The following is a 17,546-nucleotide window of genomic DNA, read 5'->3' on the forward strand; positions in this document are numbered from 1 at the left end:
AGCCCTCTCACGAGCACCCTCAGGTGATCCAGCAACCTGTACTGGGATGTAGAAACAAGAAAAGGCAAAAAAAGAAAGGTACCTCCAGAATTGCATCTCCGAGCAATCTCCCAGTATACGAGCCCGAGGGCATAGATATCAGCACATTTGAAGGAGTCAAAGTGCTTCATGTTAATGGTTTCATCGAGCACTTCGGGGGCCATGTATCTGCAACAGCAAAGGAAACAAGATGATGCAGAGGGAAGGATGATTTCTTTGTTTAAATCCAAGTAGTGACTCAGGGGCCCTCAATGTGGGAAGGCATCACCCCAAGAATGCCCCTTGGGGAGCAGGAAGTGATCAATTCTCTTTACTGCAAACTCCCATGCTTTGGATTCGAATCCAAATCCTTCAGCAGAGGTTGGGTGCTACTCGGCTGCACTTATTTTTTAACCATTGAGATGTATTTTAAGCATGCTTTGATTTCTTGGCAGAAGTATTTGTACAGTGGGTCACAGGGCAGTAACGATCCATAATATCTGGTTGCTGCTGGGGTCTTGGGCTTTATTAAATGTAGCCACGGTGATGGGCTGAGCTTAAATTTCATTCTGAATCTCTTTTGTTATCTTACCTAATTACAGAGAAATGAAAATTAATTCTAGGTGATCATCAAAGTGTCCCTCAGTTAATTAAGACTACTCATGCCACTCTCCTCACCGCACCCCCCCCCCCCGCCCCGTTCGCCCCAAGAAGGTCATCAGGCCTCACACACACTCTGGGGCCTCGGTAGCTGCACTCATTCAGGTCAGGAGGAAGGGGGAAAGCAACAGCACACTTGAGTGAAATGCACTTGAGATCTGGCAGGTAAACAGACTTCCTCTTCTGACCCATTAGACGACAGTTGCATTTCTAACTCAGGAAGTCAATCTACAGTCACGGTCCTTATGTCTTACCTCACTTCTGTAGGAGGCAGGGAGCAGGCCCATAATCCTCAAGCTGCCCCCACAGTCTCTGACCTAGAATCACCTCTGCTCCAGCTCGGAAAACCTGCTCTCTAACCCCCAGCAGGACCTACTCCCTGCCTCCTCAGGGTCTCCACACGAGCACCCCTTTGGTGGCACCTACTTCCTCTGTCCCAGCTGAGCCTGCTGCCCATCTCCCAAGTCTTCCTGCACATTCTTTCTGTGCTGCCTCTCCCTACCCAATACCATGAACAGCTAGCTAGGTGTATATAGTTCTATGGAGCCATGCTCATGGCACCTGTATCTGTTAGATGCCCCCAGTGCAGCATTCCAGTGTGGGGAGTGGGGTTTCAATTCAGCTTTCAGCTGTCTCAGAGTAAGGGCCACACCTCCTTCTCTATGCTTCTGTCTCCTGTGTAGATGGGAGAGGGTGCCCATGAGCTACTCAGTACAAAGGTAAGGCAAGGGCAGAGGCCCAGGGCCTTCCTACCGTTTGGTTCCCACCCTCTGATTTGGGGCAATGTCAATGGTGTCAGTGACCGCATCATGGCGGACGGCCAGGCCCAGGTCTGCTATGGCGCACATGCCATTTTTCTTCACCAGGATGTTCTTGGATTTTAAGTCTCGATGAGCAATTCCAGGCTTCCCTGGCAGAGAAAAAAATAGGGATCTTTACAGAGAGATAGCGAAAATGTTAAAAACATAGACTCTGGAACCAGACTGTATGGGTCCGAGTTCTGGCTTTGCCTCCCACTAACCCGATAACCCTAAAAAAAAATCAACCTGACCCATGTGTACCTCTGTCTTCTCTTCTGTAAGATAAGGCTACCCCAGTCCTTACCTCAGGGCAATGTGAGGATTAAATTCACTAATTCAAGTAAGTGAAGTGCTTTGAAAGGTGTATTAGCTCTTACCATTCCTTCTACTCCTCCTCCTCGCCTTCCTGAACTGATACGCTCAGGGTCAGAACTGCCAAGGAATCCCAGGAAAAGCTGCTGCACTGGCTAAGCTTCTCACCATCAAACAGGCAAAGATAAGGACCACTACTGTCACCACAGGGGCGAGCGAGGAACAGGATCCAACACTAATGGCTGGTTTTCTGTCATGGGCGGCAGGAGCTGCTGCCCTGGTCAACCAGGAATCAGCACAGCCAGCACGGCCAGCACAGCCTGCCAGCTTGAGGAGAACCACGATCCCCCAAAGAGCTGATGTTACAGTCAACAAACAAGGAAGCTCGGGGTCTTTTTCCTCCAGAACCTTCCTAGGTTAGTAAAGCCCAGTGTCTAACGCACTATGCAGTCCGTAAGCCAACTGTCCCAACAGTGAACGTGCGGGATTACCCCACTGCTGCTCCTCTGCCCTAGCTGGTTGTTGCTTCTTGGCTCCATTCTTTCACATGTGTATGGTGGGCTTCTGGGGTGACAACTCAGAACGCAGGCTGAGCTCACCACCCAACAATCATGCCTGGCCACCAAATGACAAACAATGGAATCTTTATGTTCTAGAGCCCGAGACGGAGGTTGAAGAAACCCCACTGCAGACACCTCTCATTCTCAAGAAAAACTCAACTCTCTCTCTGAGGTTAGGCCCACCTCCAACCTCATTAAAAAGAAAAGAGTCCTGGGAACTAAATCAGGAATGGTACAGGCCTTTAAAGTCTACTCAATGTTACTGCCCCTCGGCGGGGTCCACTCACTCACCTTGGGTACCCACGATCTCCATGTGCAGGTGTGCTAGCCCGCTAGCCGCAGACAAGGCCAGCTTAATCATCCCCTCGATCGTCACCGTGTATCGGTTAAGATAATCAAACAGGGAGCCATGCTCATGGTAGTCTGAGACGAGCCACAGCTGTGTCCAGGTGCCATTATCTGCAGAGAACCACAGAGGAGTTCTGGAAGAGGCACAACTACCAGCAGAAAGGTTAAGGCAGGAGAAAAAGAATATGTGAACGACACGAACTCCACCGAGATATTCCTGAATCCATGCTTCTTGCCTCCATACCTCCTGAGGCTCCCCCTCTGTACTCATTTCATCTACACTTTTTTTTTTTAAGATTTTATTTATTTATTCATGAGAGACACAGAGAGAGGCAGAGACACAGGCAGAGGGAGAAGCAGGCTCCCTGCAGGGAGCCTGATGTGGGACTCGATCTCGGGACTCCAGGATCATGCTCTGGGCCAAAGGCAGGCACCAAACCGCTGAGCCGCCCGGGCGCCCCTACTTCATCTACACTTATTCACCAGTGTGTGTCCTTGAGGAAGGACAGAAGAACAACATACTTTCTTAGACACGCTCCCTTCTTTCTTGCAGGTGGCCCTCAGGGTCAAGAACAAGACCTACTCTTTTTTTTTTTTTTAAACTTTTTAAAATTTACTTATGATAGGCACACAGTGAGAGAGAGAGAGAGGCAGAGACACAGGCAGAGGGAGAAGCAGGCTCCATGCACCGGGAGCCCGACGTGGGATTCGATCCCGGATATCCAGGACCGTGCCCTGGGCCAAAGGCAGGCGCCAAACCGCTGCACCACCCAGGGATCCCAAGACCTACTCTTTAGACCATGACTGGCTGCACCCACCGCTGCCAAGGAGGAAAGCTTCGCAGACCCTCCTCTGTGCTCCAAGATCCTGTGAGCACAGCCTAGCCCCAGCAGCTGGCTCATCTGTAATGTTTCCTTTCAGTCCACTGCTCCTACCGAGCCATGAGCTCTCTCCCTGGGAGAAGAGTAAAGAGCTCCTTTGTGCGTTATTGTATTCCAGACTAAAAAAAATGCTTTTCAATGCATGAAGAGCACAATTCCAAGTATTCCAGAGAGGTCATCTTCTCCTGAGAAGAGCAATGGAAGGTGGACAGTGTGCACTTTTATACGGGGTGGGGGATGAGAGGCAGTGTGTAGTAGGAAGGAGGAAAAAAAACCCAAAGCTGGTAATCTAATTAGGTTATGCGGCTGTCAATAGGAAGATTGGAAATTGGATTGAGATCTCCAGATTCCAGGCTGGTGCTAGTTCCAGGACACTATACTATATATATATCATGCTAAAAAGGCAAAAACGAAGGAGTCCGATTTTCTCCTCCCTTGGCCCTAACGTGAGTTTTTACAGCCAGATCCCCGCGCACATGAACCGCCAGAATCAATAAAGGGAGTGGCTCTTGGAACAGCACCAGGCCTGGCTTCCTGGTTGACCAGTCAGGGGTCTACCCAACATACGCTTGCACTCCAACCGGCCCTGAAGCTGCGAGGACCCTGGTAGGCAGTTAAAGTTAAAGGGAAGGCATCTTCTGAGCCTTTAAACTGTAGGTGAAATTCAACTGTCATCAAAAGATGCTGCTGTTTTGAAAAGGCACAGCTTACTCAGAGTAAACACTTTCTCCCTTCCCCTCCTTCCCCTTGCGTTGAAGTCCGAGCCTCTTCAGCTTGGGGGCAGTTGAGGCCATGACCAACCCCCACAGCAATGTGAAGAATCAGCAGTCTGTTGTTGTTTTAGGAAGGAAAAATAAATACTTAGCATCTTCCGTAGGCTTTGTAGACACTAACTTGTAAAAACTGCCGTGTCACGGGAGCAGCCTGGGTCTCAACTGCCAGGGAGACTCTTCTAAAATGTAAGCTGCAAACATCTCACGGCTTTTCTGACTTCAGGTGCACTACCTGGCCACTGTCTGCTGCCCCCCCTCCCCCGCCCCCGCTAGGAGCGTGAGGGCTAGGACTGTGAGTCATTCTTACGTGTGATGATCACAGTGGTCACTGAATGTTCATGAATTAATGAATGAAATTCCAATTACTATCTCAGAATAAAATGTAATCCTCTCAAGGAGGCCCTTCACTCCGGCATCCACTGCCCCCCACCTAGAGAGCGTCCATATTACTTGCGAGGTTCCAAACCTCTACACGCGCGTCTGCAGTGTCCTTCTCGCTGATTTTTCTTCTTGACCTTGTCCTCGATCAAGCTCAGGTATGGCCTCCCTGACCCCTATCTCTCTCCCAATTCGTGCTCACTAGAACAGCTTGCTGTTTGATTACGTCCTGTATCAACCATTAGTTTACTTCTCCTTTGCTGGTCAGCAAGGCCCCCTCAAAACAAGGACGTGCCTGGCCACACAAGAGGGACTCAAAAACTAAAGAAAAATCGAAGGGGGACGCCCAGGTGGCTCAGCGTTTCGCGCCTGCCTTCGGCTCAGGACGTGATCCCGGGGTGCTGGGATCGAGTCCCATGTCGGGCTCCCCGCATGGAGCCTGCTTCTCCCTCTGCCTGTGTCTCCGCCTCTCTCTCTCTCTCTGTCTCTTATGAATAAATAAAGAAAAAAAAAAACATTAAAAAAAAAAGAAAAGAAAAATCAGAAGGGAGAGGAAGGAGGAACCAAGAGACCTCAGGTCCAGGCAGTCCACAAGCCGAGCCTGAGAGACCACAAGGTAACATTCTGGGGGCAGCCAGGTCATCCCTGCTGCGCCTGCTGCACTACAAGCGTGTATGATGCTGATTGTGTCACAGAACGCACATCCCATACTTTTCTGGGCTATTCTTCTCTGGCAGGAGTTGAGGCCACAATTCTTCATTCCAGTGATTTTCAAGGTCAATTAACTGGAGCCCCTGCCAGGACTACGCTGCTAGGAGTGCGGGGAAGGGGTGTTAGGAACAGGAAGTGAGCCGGAAGGGTGAGGGGTTTATCTTGTTTATCTGCTTAATGACTGTTTGCTTAACAGCCTGGGTTTCTATATAAGCTTTCCACAGAAGAGAAGCTGAAGGACCGTCGGCTTATTCAGATTCTCCTTCTACAGGTAATAACTATGAAGGCAGCCCACAGGTGCTCAACTTCGCCAGTCACCCCTCCACCTGGGGCTGCTGTTGGCTCCAAACCCAGCTCGTTACCTTTATTGTCAGCAGCAATAAATCCAAGGATGTTTTCGTGGCGCAGCATGACCGTCTGGTATATCTCTGCTTCCCGGAACCAAGACCGTTCTTCACGAGAAGAGAAAATCTTCACAGCCACATCACCACCCCTCCAGCGGCCGCGCCACACTTCCCCAAATCGGCCCTTGCCAATAATCTCCTGTAAAACGATGGTTCGGGCCACGGTGCGCTGGACGAACAGGGGCAACCCTGTGGACCAAAAAACAGAAAGAAAGCGGACATTGTAAATTTTGCTAAGCTTTGCAACTCCCACTCTCACTGCCACACTGGAAAGGCCATGACCACACAGTGCCTCCGCTCTGCCCCGGTCCACCGACCAGGGCGAGCTGCAGCCGCTGCACCACGGCCCGGGGAGCCAGCAGAGGGCCAAGCAAGGCCGCGACTAGGAGTGAGTGAACACAAGGAAGGGAAACGCATGCCATTAGCCGTGCCTTATCTAAGCCATTTCTCCTTTCAGTTAGTACGGGCGACAGGTTTGCACACAGCATCTGACCAGATTTGCCAACCATGCAGCCAGCCTCCCGCGGGCCGGTCCACGCACATCTGCTTTATGCTGACTGAAGAGGGAAGAGGGCAGAGAAGGTGAAGGCCGGGCTTGGGGCTGGGGGTGCCCGGGCTGCCCTGCTCCGCAGCCACTAGAGGGCGCCGCTGCGTGGCCCACGAAAGCCAGGCGGCGGCTGGGGCTACGAGGCTCCCACCGCGCCCCGCTCCCCCTGCTCCCCCTGCTCCCTGCTCCCCGGGCCAGCTCCACATGCGGCACACAAGGCTGCCCACGCTGACCCTCAGGGTGACTCTACTGTCTTTACAGGGCTCATTTACTGCTTCATTTGTCCCCGTCAGTAGTCTCCCTATCTATCCATCAAGACGGACTCGGAGCTCTCACTTCCTCTCCCAGACCAAATAAACATGTTATTAACCCCTACGCCCTGCGGATGGGAAGGCCACTTACTGGATGCTTACGGTGCACCAGGCACTATGATAAAGGCTTTACACAGATTATCTCATTTCCTCACAACCACCTGTACGGTAGGTAGACAGTGTTATTATCCCCATTTTACAGATGGGAAAACTAAAGCTTGAAAGGGAAAGTTACGTAACTCCTTTGAACTCATACAGGCAGCAAGTGTCAAAGATGGGACTAACGTCTAGAACTGTCTCCCAAAGTCCACGCTTCCAACTACAACACTACACAACCCTCCCATCCATCTCCTCTGTGCCTGCCCGAGTCCTGGCCCTTCTTTAAAAGACTTCCAACTGGTCTTTCCGCCTCCCTGGTCGCCCTGCTCCTGCCCTGCACACCCACACGCAGCCCTGCCTCACCCTGCCCTAACAGGAGGCTGGTGAATGAGTGAATTCACCCCACACCACTGCCAGAATTCCTTCCATGGGAAAATAAGAACATTTATGTTGCCACATGAAAACTTCCAGTAGATGCCTCTCACCGTACTGGAGAAAGCACGGCACCCAAGGTCCTTCCCACCCGGGCTGTCCTGCCAGTCCCCACCCCCGTCCTCACCCCCCAGCGTGGGCAGGGCACGCCAGTCTCTTTATCATTCCCTCAACACATGGTGAACTTTGGTGCCTTTTTGTCCTTTCACTCAAGGGGTTTTCCTTGGCCTGAAATGTTCCCTGTCCTCTTACCACTCTTAAAACCTCCAACTCAAGTCTTCAAGACCCCTTTAAACGCATCCTCCCCCCAGGAGACCCTTTCCCAGCAATCCCGGTCTCTTCTACCCAGTCCTGGGTCAGCCTTTTTTATCTTTCTTTACCTTGTGCCACCCAGAGGGCATTCGACACGTATTTGTTAAAGGGAATTGAAAGTCACATAAGCAGCATGGACTTACTACTTTAAAAACCACAGTATTGAAACTCGAACAGCTTGGAAGCCCTGCATTGGGGATTAAGAAGGGACTAAATATCCAAGGAGAAATAGTTATTAATCATTTTACTCCAGATGACTAAGTAACCACCATGGACCTTCACTGGCCTCAGCTAGTTCTGATCTTAAAAAAGACTCCAGAAAACCTGAGCTACCCTCCTGTGACAGCAAATCAAGTCAGAGAGTCAGTCAGGCAGTTCTAACCACTGCCCTACCTCTTTCAGCAAAGAACAAGACATATATTTTCTCTCTTCCTAAAAATATGCAGCTTTTAAATATATCCATCATTTTGGCACTCTCTACTGCAGAGCTTAATAAAGGCAAAACCACTGAAATTCAGGAGATGTCACAGCTCAAAAGTATTCCCTGTGTTCAAGGAGGAATGTCTGGCCATGACTGATGGCATAATTTCCCTACAGAACAATAGTCTTGTCACATGGCAAGGAAACATACCATAAACACACACAAAATTCTCACAATATGATTCCGTATGTTTTAACTAGAATGGCAATAGAGACCTTTGCAGATGATTTTTTTCCACAAGAAAAGAATACCACCATCACTAAAATAATGGTCTATCTTCATTAAAAAAAAAAGACTCTTTTGCAGTCGTTTCACATCTAATAGCTCGCTGAGCTATACCCTGAGACCTGAGCAACCCCAGGCCCTTTATCCTGAATTCTGAGCTCACTTCAAGGGCCAGGGTTCAGTTCAATTCCCTCAGCTAAGAAAGACTCGGTTACCAATAGGCAGTGCAGGAAACAAAGGGTACTGACACCAAGCTGCAAGCCCAAGCTGCCTTTATGTAACCCCCACCAAAAAAAACCCTTGGGCAACGGGTACAAGTCAATGATTCACCAAACCCCAGCTCTCAGCTTTACTCAATGTCCTTAAACTCCCCTTGTGGTTGCTCAGAGATCAATGATTAGCTGTCACCACCTCACAGAAACCCGGCACACTCCTGTTTCTCCAAGGGGCCCTTCAATTGAGCACTCTACTGCTCAGATGGAACCAGGTGAATTTTAATAGATGTACGCTTACAAGACTGGGAGAGAGGCGGGGTTTCTGGAATGGAGAGTTTTACTCTTGACCTTTGGAATCCCAGGGAATCAAAGATTTTCTGTGGACCCATTGTCTTATTACATATCAGACTCCAAAAGAAGGGGTGTCCAGAAACCAAACGCCTTGGTGCCGGCAGAAACAAGTGCAAGGCCCAGCCTTCTCCGTGAATGGTCTATCCCTGCTGGGAAATGGTGACGAAGACCAACGACAGACACAATTGCTGAAGGACTCAGTACCTGAGCCAGACCCTGATGTGGAGAGATCGTAGACAAGATCCTGGAGCGTCTTGTCTTTGGAGAGACACATCTCACACGAGGGATCTTCCATGTCCAGTCTCTGGCGGTTGTGATAGACACGCTGATGATAGTTAATGACAAGGAAAACAATGATGATGATGAGAAACAGGAGGAACACTGGGCCAGCAATAATGCCTACCAGCTCCACGGGGCCCCACATGGAAGGGTGCTCAGACTCCTTGAGGTGACCTGGGTCAAGTGAGAGAGGAGAGGGAAAGAACACGGTAAAAACGCGGGAAAGCTCTGGCCCTCTCTGTCCCCGACACCCCCGTCCGCGGGAATGTGCCCTTTCCCTCCTGCCTGCGCTCAAGGTGCTCTTGACCTCGCTGGTCTTACCGGGCTCTGGGTGTGCCTGGCGCCCTCATATGTGAACCTCTCTAACGGAGGAGCCCGTTACGACGACAGTCCAGCTCACAACTCCCTGTCATCCTCGGCATTTCCCGGGGCCGTCCCACCTCAGTGCCCCAGACAGATGCCAGGTTCTACGCTTCCACTCGAAACAGCTGCTTTAAGCCCTGCAGCTGGAAGTCCCTCCTCCTCTGCTCTCCCCAGTCATGCCTTCTAAATGGGACACTTGCAAAGGGCTGCCAGCTAATACTTCGCAGCCCCGACTGCTGTCCTTCTTTTCCAACTCCGGCCCCTCTTCCCATCTTGCCATCACACTCACCCAGCAGCTGCCTTCACGCAGATCAGGGGCTATCTCCATACCTTCCCATGGGGATCCCTGCCTGGCTCTCCCACTCCTCACCAGCTGCCCATGGCTGCTCAGCCAGCATCCAAAATGTGGCTTTCACCTCTTGACAATCTGTCTTCCCCAAACTCTTGTCTACAAATCTGACTGGGGAGGAATCCCATCCCCTCGTCATGTTGGGGAACATCCAAAAGGTACCTTTACCTATCACCAAACAAAGGGATTGGGGAAGAGTAGAGTAGGATGAGATGGCAGGGGTGCCCTACCTCCAGGATGAGCCAATAGTCCAACAAGGGTGTCCACTCACCACTGGGCACCCTCAGGTCGATCTTGTTACAGAAGTCAGTATAGCAGCAGTGGGTGTTGCGGAGATCCTCAGAGCTCAGACAGTAGAAGGGCTTCCCAGCGGGGACCAGCTCCACTTTGGGGATGCAGGTGCGCACGTGGTGCTCCATCCCATCCAGGTTGAAAATGGAAACCATGCAGGCCCCATCTGTTTCACACGTGTAGTTGGCCTGGAGGCAGCTGGTACACGCACACTGCAGAGCTGCAGGAAATTTGGGAGTACACTGACATTAACGGTGAGATCTTATCCTAGGTCCTTTTCCAGACTTAGAATATAATCCTCTAGCACACTTGATGTTCCCAAATAAGGAGCTTTGATGGAGATAGGGCCAGAGAGACGACACCATCAATGGGAGCACCAACTTTTCGCCTGTTCATTCAGGCTTCCAAGCCCCAACTTTTTCTTCTAAGTACCCTATCTTAGGCCTATGAGAAACAGAAAAAAAACCTTCTGAACTTTGCCTTAGACTTACTACACATTATTTTGTGGCTGGGAATGAAGTTTTCCTTTAAATGTAGATGCCTGAGGATGAGAGGAAGGCACTTTCCCCTCAGAGGATACAGATTCCACCTCCCGCCCCACCCCTCCATCCTCCATCCAAAACCACCCAGGCTCCCTTGCTTGAGGATGGCTCATCAACCCCATCTTCTTTCTCTGGCACTAGGCATGCCCACAGTTTTCTGAATGCAGTATGCATGCTCTCACACATTCTTTTGCGGCAATGCTTTTCTTCCTGGCTACTTCTCACAAATCCTTTAAAATTCAGCCTAAGCATCACTTCCTTTGAAAAGCTTCCCATCCACTAGTCCAATGTCGTCCTCCTCCCTTTAGTCCATGGTAGGTGCACCTCTCATGGGGGGGAAAAAGAATAACCTCCAAAGAGGATAATATTAACGCCTAACTCGTAAAGTTATTGTGAGGATTAAATGGGCTGACGCATAAAGTGTTCAATAAATTTAACCTACTCTGGAAGGTCCCTGGATATCATTTAAAAAATATTATATATCTTTATTATATATATATACACACACACTATATACATAAATACATATTTTATACATACAAACACACATACACATGCTTTTCCCCCCTGAAATAGGCAGTTTGTGCAATCATGCCTGGGTCTAATGAGTTCTGCTGGGTGTGTTTTATACATAAGTGTGCACTGTTGACAGGAAATTACTGTAAATGAATTTGGCGCCTCTGAAAGCCAGTTCAGCAGCCCTGGAATCTGAGATCCTTTATTTATCCGTCTAACAAGAATAGCACAGACAGCGGCAGTTGGTTCTCCCCAACACGGTCTCCCATGGGCCTAACCTAGCCCTGACCTCTCGGAACGGGCAGGAGTGTGGCTGCGGCCACCAGGACCCTGAGGTTGGGAGCCGGAGCTGAATGATGCCTTCGGCCCGCAGGCAGTGGAGGCTGCAGGGCCCACCCAAGTCCCGGCCGGACACTCAGCCAATACTATCTGGGTACCAAGTGGGACTACATTCAAACCAAGGCCCCTGGAGAAGAGACATTTATGACCAGCCCCGTGAAAAACGCGCCTGTTGTAACTCACCCCTTCAGGCTGTGAACAGGCTATCTTTGTCTCTCCCTGCAACACACTGGAAGGCATCTCTCGGCTTTTCAGTTCCAAGGACGGATTCTAAACCTCTCCGTGCCCAAGGCCCCTTCCTCAGGCTTTCCATAAATGATGCAATCCCTCGCCACTCCCACCCGAGGAGACAAAGGAGCGCGCACGCTGACAGGTAAACGCCGCTGCGCTGCGGCTGTGGAGCCTCCCCAGGAGGCCTCTGATCAGAGCCCTTTCTTCTGGGAGAAATTCCACCCGGGCTGCCTGCTGACGCCCTGCTGACGGAGGGTAACGTGCTATTTTCAAGGGCAGGAAGTTTAAAGCAGGTACCCTTCGGACTAGGGTCCAAATCATAAAAGGAATTTTAAAAGTACATCCTTCCTAAACTTGGATTCCAACCTTTTTAGACACAAGAAAGACGAAGGAACCGCCTCATCCCCCCCAAATACCTCTTTTTGCTCCCCCTCTTATTTTTCCCGCTAACTGGAGTTTACTCCTGCACCCCTCGGATCCTCAGGCCCAGCCCTCTACCCCCGCTGGCGCCCCTCCCCCGTGGGTCGGGGAGGCCGCGGGCACAAAGGGGTTCCCCGTGGGGTGCACACCTCTCAACACGTGTGCCGTGCGTGACACGCGGCAAAGAGAACAGCGTCGGGGCTATTCCGGGCGCCGAGGGCGATTCCGAGCGCCCGGGACGCGGGGCCAGGCCCGAGCCGCCTCTGAGAAAGGGCTCGCTTCGGAGTCTGTCAATTAGCAGACGGCAGGGCCAAGAGGCTCCAGCTCCAGATACTTCTCCCTCCGCTGGTTCACGGCCTCTTTCACAGTGATTCATTCTGGAGAACGAACACACCCACACGTGGCTCATTATTTTTGGGAAGTACTTAAACAATCTTGGTGTAAGACAGGAAAGAACAAAAGTGGCGAAATCTATGTGAGACGGGATGAAGAGCGGAACTGGGAGCAGGGCCATGCGGGTTTGTGATAAGGGATTAGGCAAGTCTCTGAATCTACCCGGGCCTCGGCCGCCTAGCCAGAAAATGCCATTTATCTTACGGAGATGGTATGAAGATTAGCCAAACATCCGCTAAGCGCGGTGAGTGTCCTGAGGAAGGTTCTCTCTGCGCACATCTGGGTACATCGACAGAGTTTACAGAGTGAGGGAGAAGTCTGAAAAAGATGTATTTTTGAGAGAACCATCACGACTGCTCGCACCCCTGAAAAGGCTTCGGTCACTACCGCTAGAGCCACAGCAGGGCACTAGGGCAGGGACGGGTCACGAAGACCCAAGGCCCCAACACCAGCGCTAACGTTAACCACGTGACCTCGAGCACGCTCGTAACCTTCCTGCACCCTGGTTTCCTAATCTGTCGAGTGGGACTGGGGATAATCACTTTACAGGGCTGTGTGTGAATTATATGGAATAACACATTTTAAAAGTGCTCAGCAAATAGGTGCTCAATAAATTCTAATCTCTCCTCTGAATATAACACTCAAACATAAACAGGCATGCACACGCAGGCTCGCACACAGAAAATGTCTCTTTAACCACTAATTAGGAAGTGGCAAGTTACCGTAAGACCACAGCAAGCACAGCAAGAGACTGTTTTAGCCTCAGCTCTGCCAGTAACTAGTCGTGTGGCATTGGGCGAGTCATTTAACCTCTCTGAGCCTCATTTTCCTCATGATTAATCAGAAAGAAGGCAATGAACTAGGTGACCTCTAAAATCCTCCAGTTGAAATTTGAATCCAGTTTGTTTTTAAATTCACATTGTCTGGACCACTGATCCAACACTGGGAAGTTCTGCTTTATATTGGATATACTTTTTCCTTAACTTTAAAGATAGACATTAGGGCCAGTTTTCTGTTAACATCCATTTTTCAAAATAAAGTGACAATAAAATCATAAAAAATAACTGAATTTAACCATAAACGTACTAGCATGCGAAATCACAAAACTATGCGCGATTTCTTTGAAAACTAAATCTGGACTAATGAATGCTAATAGCCCTTTATAATCTACTTCGCAGTGACTCATCAGGTTAAATCAGTCTACACACATGCATATAAACAATACATACCTAAGACTCTCCATATTCCACAACCAAGGAGTTACATAGTAGAAATAACATAAGTTGGAAAACCAGTAACAGAGGAGTAACACAATCACTGGAGACACAACCGAATTAAAAAGTGGTCAGAAGGCGGGGGCGCCCGGGCCGCTCAGTAGGTGAGGCGGCCGACTCTGGATTTCAGCTCAGCTCCTGATCTCGGGGTGGTGGGATCGGGATCCTCTCTCTCCCTCTCCCTGCCCCCACGAAAGTGCTTAGAACAAAGCTCTCACTAGCACAGCACTGTGCTCTTAACAAGTCTGTCAAAACTAAACTGAAGACAAAACCACCTAAGCAGGATTTGAATGTGGCTCCAACATATGATTAGAAGGTGGTTTGTGGTAGGATGTAGATGCAAATTTGATTCATGAGCGAGGCTGTATTTTGAGGAAGACCAACAAGTCCCAACCTGCGCAGCCTCCGTCTAGCTGCGTGTTACGGAGGCATTAACAGCTGAGTCTCGGCGAAGACAACCCCACTGCAGGCAGGGCAATGGGCTGGGTTCTCTGACCCACTGGCATATACCGGGAGGACTCAGCGGGCCCGTGGCTCATGGGAATTCCCAAAACCGCCCTCCGGGCACAGACTCAGCCACTCAGTCCACTACTCTGCCCCAGAACACATCTCCAGGGCACGGGGCGGGGGGGGGGGGGGGGGGGCGGGGGGGAGAGCACAGGTGGCGGCACCAACCTCAGAAGGTAAGAGGCAAGCCACAAAACATCCGCAGTTGTCCCGGCAGATAAAGATCCACAAACGTCCTTAAACATTGTAAAGCTACAATATTTATGATTTTTAGCTTATATTAATCACTCCTTGGGATAATAAGCTTCACCAGTTTTGTAGCACCACAGGGCACTGTCCTGCTCAGGTACGCTAAGACACTAAGCTCGCCTCTTCCAAACCTCACCGGGCAGCTTTCTAGTTCTACAGCATCCAAGATGAGCTGCCCAAACCAGCTTGTGTAGCCCTTCCTCTTCACATTACGGTTCGATCATAAACTGACTCTCCGCCCTCCTCCTTCCAGATGGCAGCATCCATCAGACAGGCCAAACTGATAAGAATAGCCTATTACAACGCATGATTATTTTAATTAGTCTTCCTTGGACCTTATCCAATCCCCCTACAGCTTCCTGAGGATAGGACAGGACTGCAACTCTGAGTCTGAGTAGCCAAAATGATCTTGGGGGAAAAAGAAGAACAAAGTTGGATGACTCACACTTCCTGATTTCAGAACGTACTACAAAGCTATAGCAATCAAAACAGTGTGGTAGTGGCATTAAGTATAGCCACATAAAGCAATGGGATAGAATTGAGAGTCCAGAAACCAACCTATACAACCATAACTGACTTATTCTTGACAAGAATGTCTAGACCATTCAGGGGGAAGGACTAGTCTTCAACAAATGATGCTAGACAAGTAGATATCCACATGCAAAAGAATGAAGTCGACCCTTACTTCACACCATATACAACATTTTTTTTTTAAAGATTTTATTTATCTATTCCTGAGAGACACAGAGAGAGGCAGAAACACAGGCAGAGGGAGAAGCAGGCTCCATGCAGGGAGCCCGACGTGGGACTCGATCCCAGGACCCAGGATCACACCCTGAGCCGAAGGCAAATGTATAACTGCTGAGCCACCCAGGCGTCCCCATATACAAAAAATTAATTCAAAACGGATCAATGAGCTAAATATATAAAAGCTATGACTTGTATTCTAAAACTTCTAAAACTTAAAAAAAAAAACAGAGGTAAAGCTTCAGGACTTTGGATTTAGCAACGCTGTCTTAGATAGCATACCCAAAGTACAAGTGACAAAAGAAAAATACATAAACTGGCCTTCATCAAAATTAAAACCTTCCGTGGGGTACGTGGGTAGCTCAGTCAGTCAGGCGTCTGTCTGCCTTCGGCTCAGGTCATGATCCTGAGGCCCTGGGATTGAGCCCCATATTAGGCTCCCTGCTCAGGGGGGAGCCTGCTTCTCCCTCTTCTCCTGCTGCTCCCCTGCTTGGGCTCTCATTTTCTGTCAAATGAACAATTAAAATCTTAAAAAAATAAAACCTTCTGTGCATCAATGGACAATATCAAGAGAATACAAAACAACCTATGGAACAGGAGAAAATATTTGTAAGTCATGTATCTAATAACTGCCTAGTATTCAGAATACATAAAGAACTCATAACCCAGGACGCCTGGGTGGCTGTGGCTGAGCGCCTGCCTTTGGCTCAGGGCATGATCCCAGAGTCCTGGGATTGAGTCCCACATCAGGCTCCATGCATGCTGCCTGTTTCTCCCTCTGCTTATGTTTCTGCCTCTCTCTCTCTGTCTCTCATGAATAAAAAAAAATAATAACAATAATAAAAGAACTCATAACTCAACATAAAACAATTAAAAAATGGGCAAAGGACTTGAATAGACATTTCCCCAAAAAAGATACACAAATGGCCAACAAGCACATGAAAAGATGTCCAATATCATCCCAGATGCAAATGAATTTTAAATGTAGGTGTAAATCAAAACCACGAGACACCACTTCACACCCACTAGGAAGGCCATAAGAAAATGAAAAAGATGGGATGCCTGGGTGGCTCAGTGGTTAAGGGTCTGCCTTTGGCTCAGGGCAAAACAGTTCAATGGTTCCTCCATAAATTAAATGTTGAATTACCATATAACCCAGCAATTCTACTCATAGGTGTATATCCAAAAGACTGGAAATAAGTGTTCATACAAAAACTTGCACACGAATGTTCATAAGTAGCACTACGCATATAGTCAAAGGTGGAAACAACCCAAATGTCTATCAAATAATGAAGGCAAACCAAAATGTGGTCTATTCAAACAGTGGTGTATTATTCAGTCATAAAAATGAATAAACTTTTGATATACACTACAATATGAACTTTAAAAACACTATGTAAAGTGAAAGCTTATGATTCCATTTATTTATTTTTATTTATTTTTTCATGAGAGAGAGAGAGAGAGAGAGAGAGAGGCGCAGAGACACAGGCAGAGGGAGAAGCAGGCTCCATGCAGGGAGTCCGACGTGGGACTCGATCCTCGATCCCGGGTCTCCAGGATCACGCCCTGGGCTGAAGGCAGCACTAAACCACTGAGCCATCCAGGGCTGCCCTATGATTCCATTTACATTAAATATCCAGGAAGCACATTAATGGTTGTCAGGGGCTGGGGGCAGAGTGGGAGGGAGGATGGGAAGTAACTGCTTAATGGGTTACTGGGTTTCCTCTGGGGTAAGGAAAAAGTTCTAGTACTAGATAGTGGTGATAACATTATGAAAGTACTTAACACCACTGAATTATACACTTTAAAATAGTTAAAAATGAAAATAAATAAAATGGTTAAAAATTGTAAATTTTCTGTTGTGTTTTACCATAAATTTAAAAAATACCAAGTCTTTGAAAAGCAGTATGTATAATCTCAATTATAAAACTAAAACATTAAACACCTAATACGTGCATAGAGGAAAAAAAAAACCAACTTGGGGCACCTGGCCCAGGGTAGAGCACACAACTCTTGATCTTGGGGTCATGAGTCTGAGCCCCACCGTAGGTGCCGAGGTTACTTAAATTAATAAATAAATAACAAGGGAAAAAACAACCTGGAGGTCTCGTGTTCTTCAGACTGTATTCATCCTGAATCCCTGTGCTCTCCAAGATGTCCCAGGAACCTCAGAGCTCCACAAGGGGGGAGCCACTGCCCTGCTTTGCTTCACCATTTTCTCACTGGTG

General features: G+C 48.9%; 1 protein-coding gene across 5 annotated transcripts in view; it reads right to left on the bottom strand.

Annotated features, from left to right (window-relative positions):
* Positions 1–17,546, bottom strand: part of ACVR1B (activin A receptor type 1B) — a 35,989-nt gene that overhangs the window by 8,232 nt on the left and 10,211 nt on the right. The window contains exons 1-7 of one of the 5 annotated variants that reach the window (XM_025458836.3): positions 11,681–11,702; positions 10,081–10,320; positions 9,023–9,271; positions 5,804–6,034; positions 2,642–2,809; positions 1,432–1,588; positions 83–207 (exon numbers count right to left, since the gene is read on the bottom strand). In XM_025458836.3, the coding sequence (XP_025314621.1) occupies positions 83–207; positions 1,432–1,588; positions 2,642–2,809; positions 5,804–6,034; positions 9,023–9,271; positions 10,081–10,255 (1,105 nt within the window). In that variant the 5' untranslated portion in view covers positions 10,256–10,320; positions 11,681–11,702. Of the gene's footprint in view, positions 1–82; positions 208–1,431; positions 1,589–2,641; positions 2,810–5,803; positions 6,035–9,022; positions 9,272–10,039; positions 10,321–11,680; positions 11,703–17,546 lie in introns of those variants that run through there. The other 4 variants (XM_025458834.3, XM_025458835.3, XM_049102519.1 and 1 more) reach the window with 4 other exon arrangements.

Source organism: Canis lupus, chromosome 27, assembly GCF_003254725.2.
Source record: "Canis lupus dingo isolate Sandy chromosome 27, ASM325472v2, whole genome shotgun sequence".
Lineage (NCBI taxonomy): Eukaryota > Metazoa > Chordata > Mammalia > Carnivora > Canidae > Canis > Canis lupus.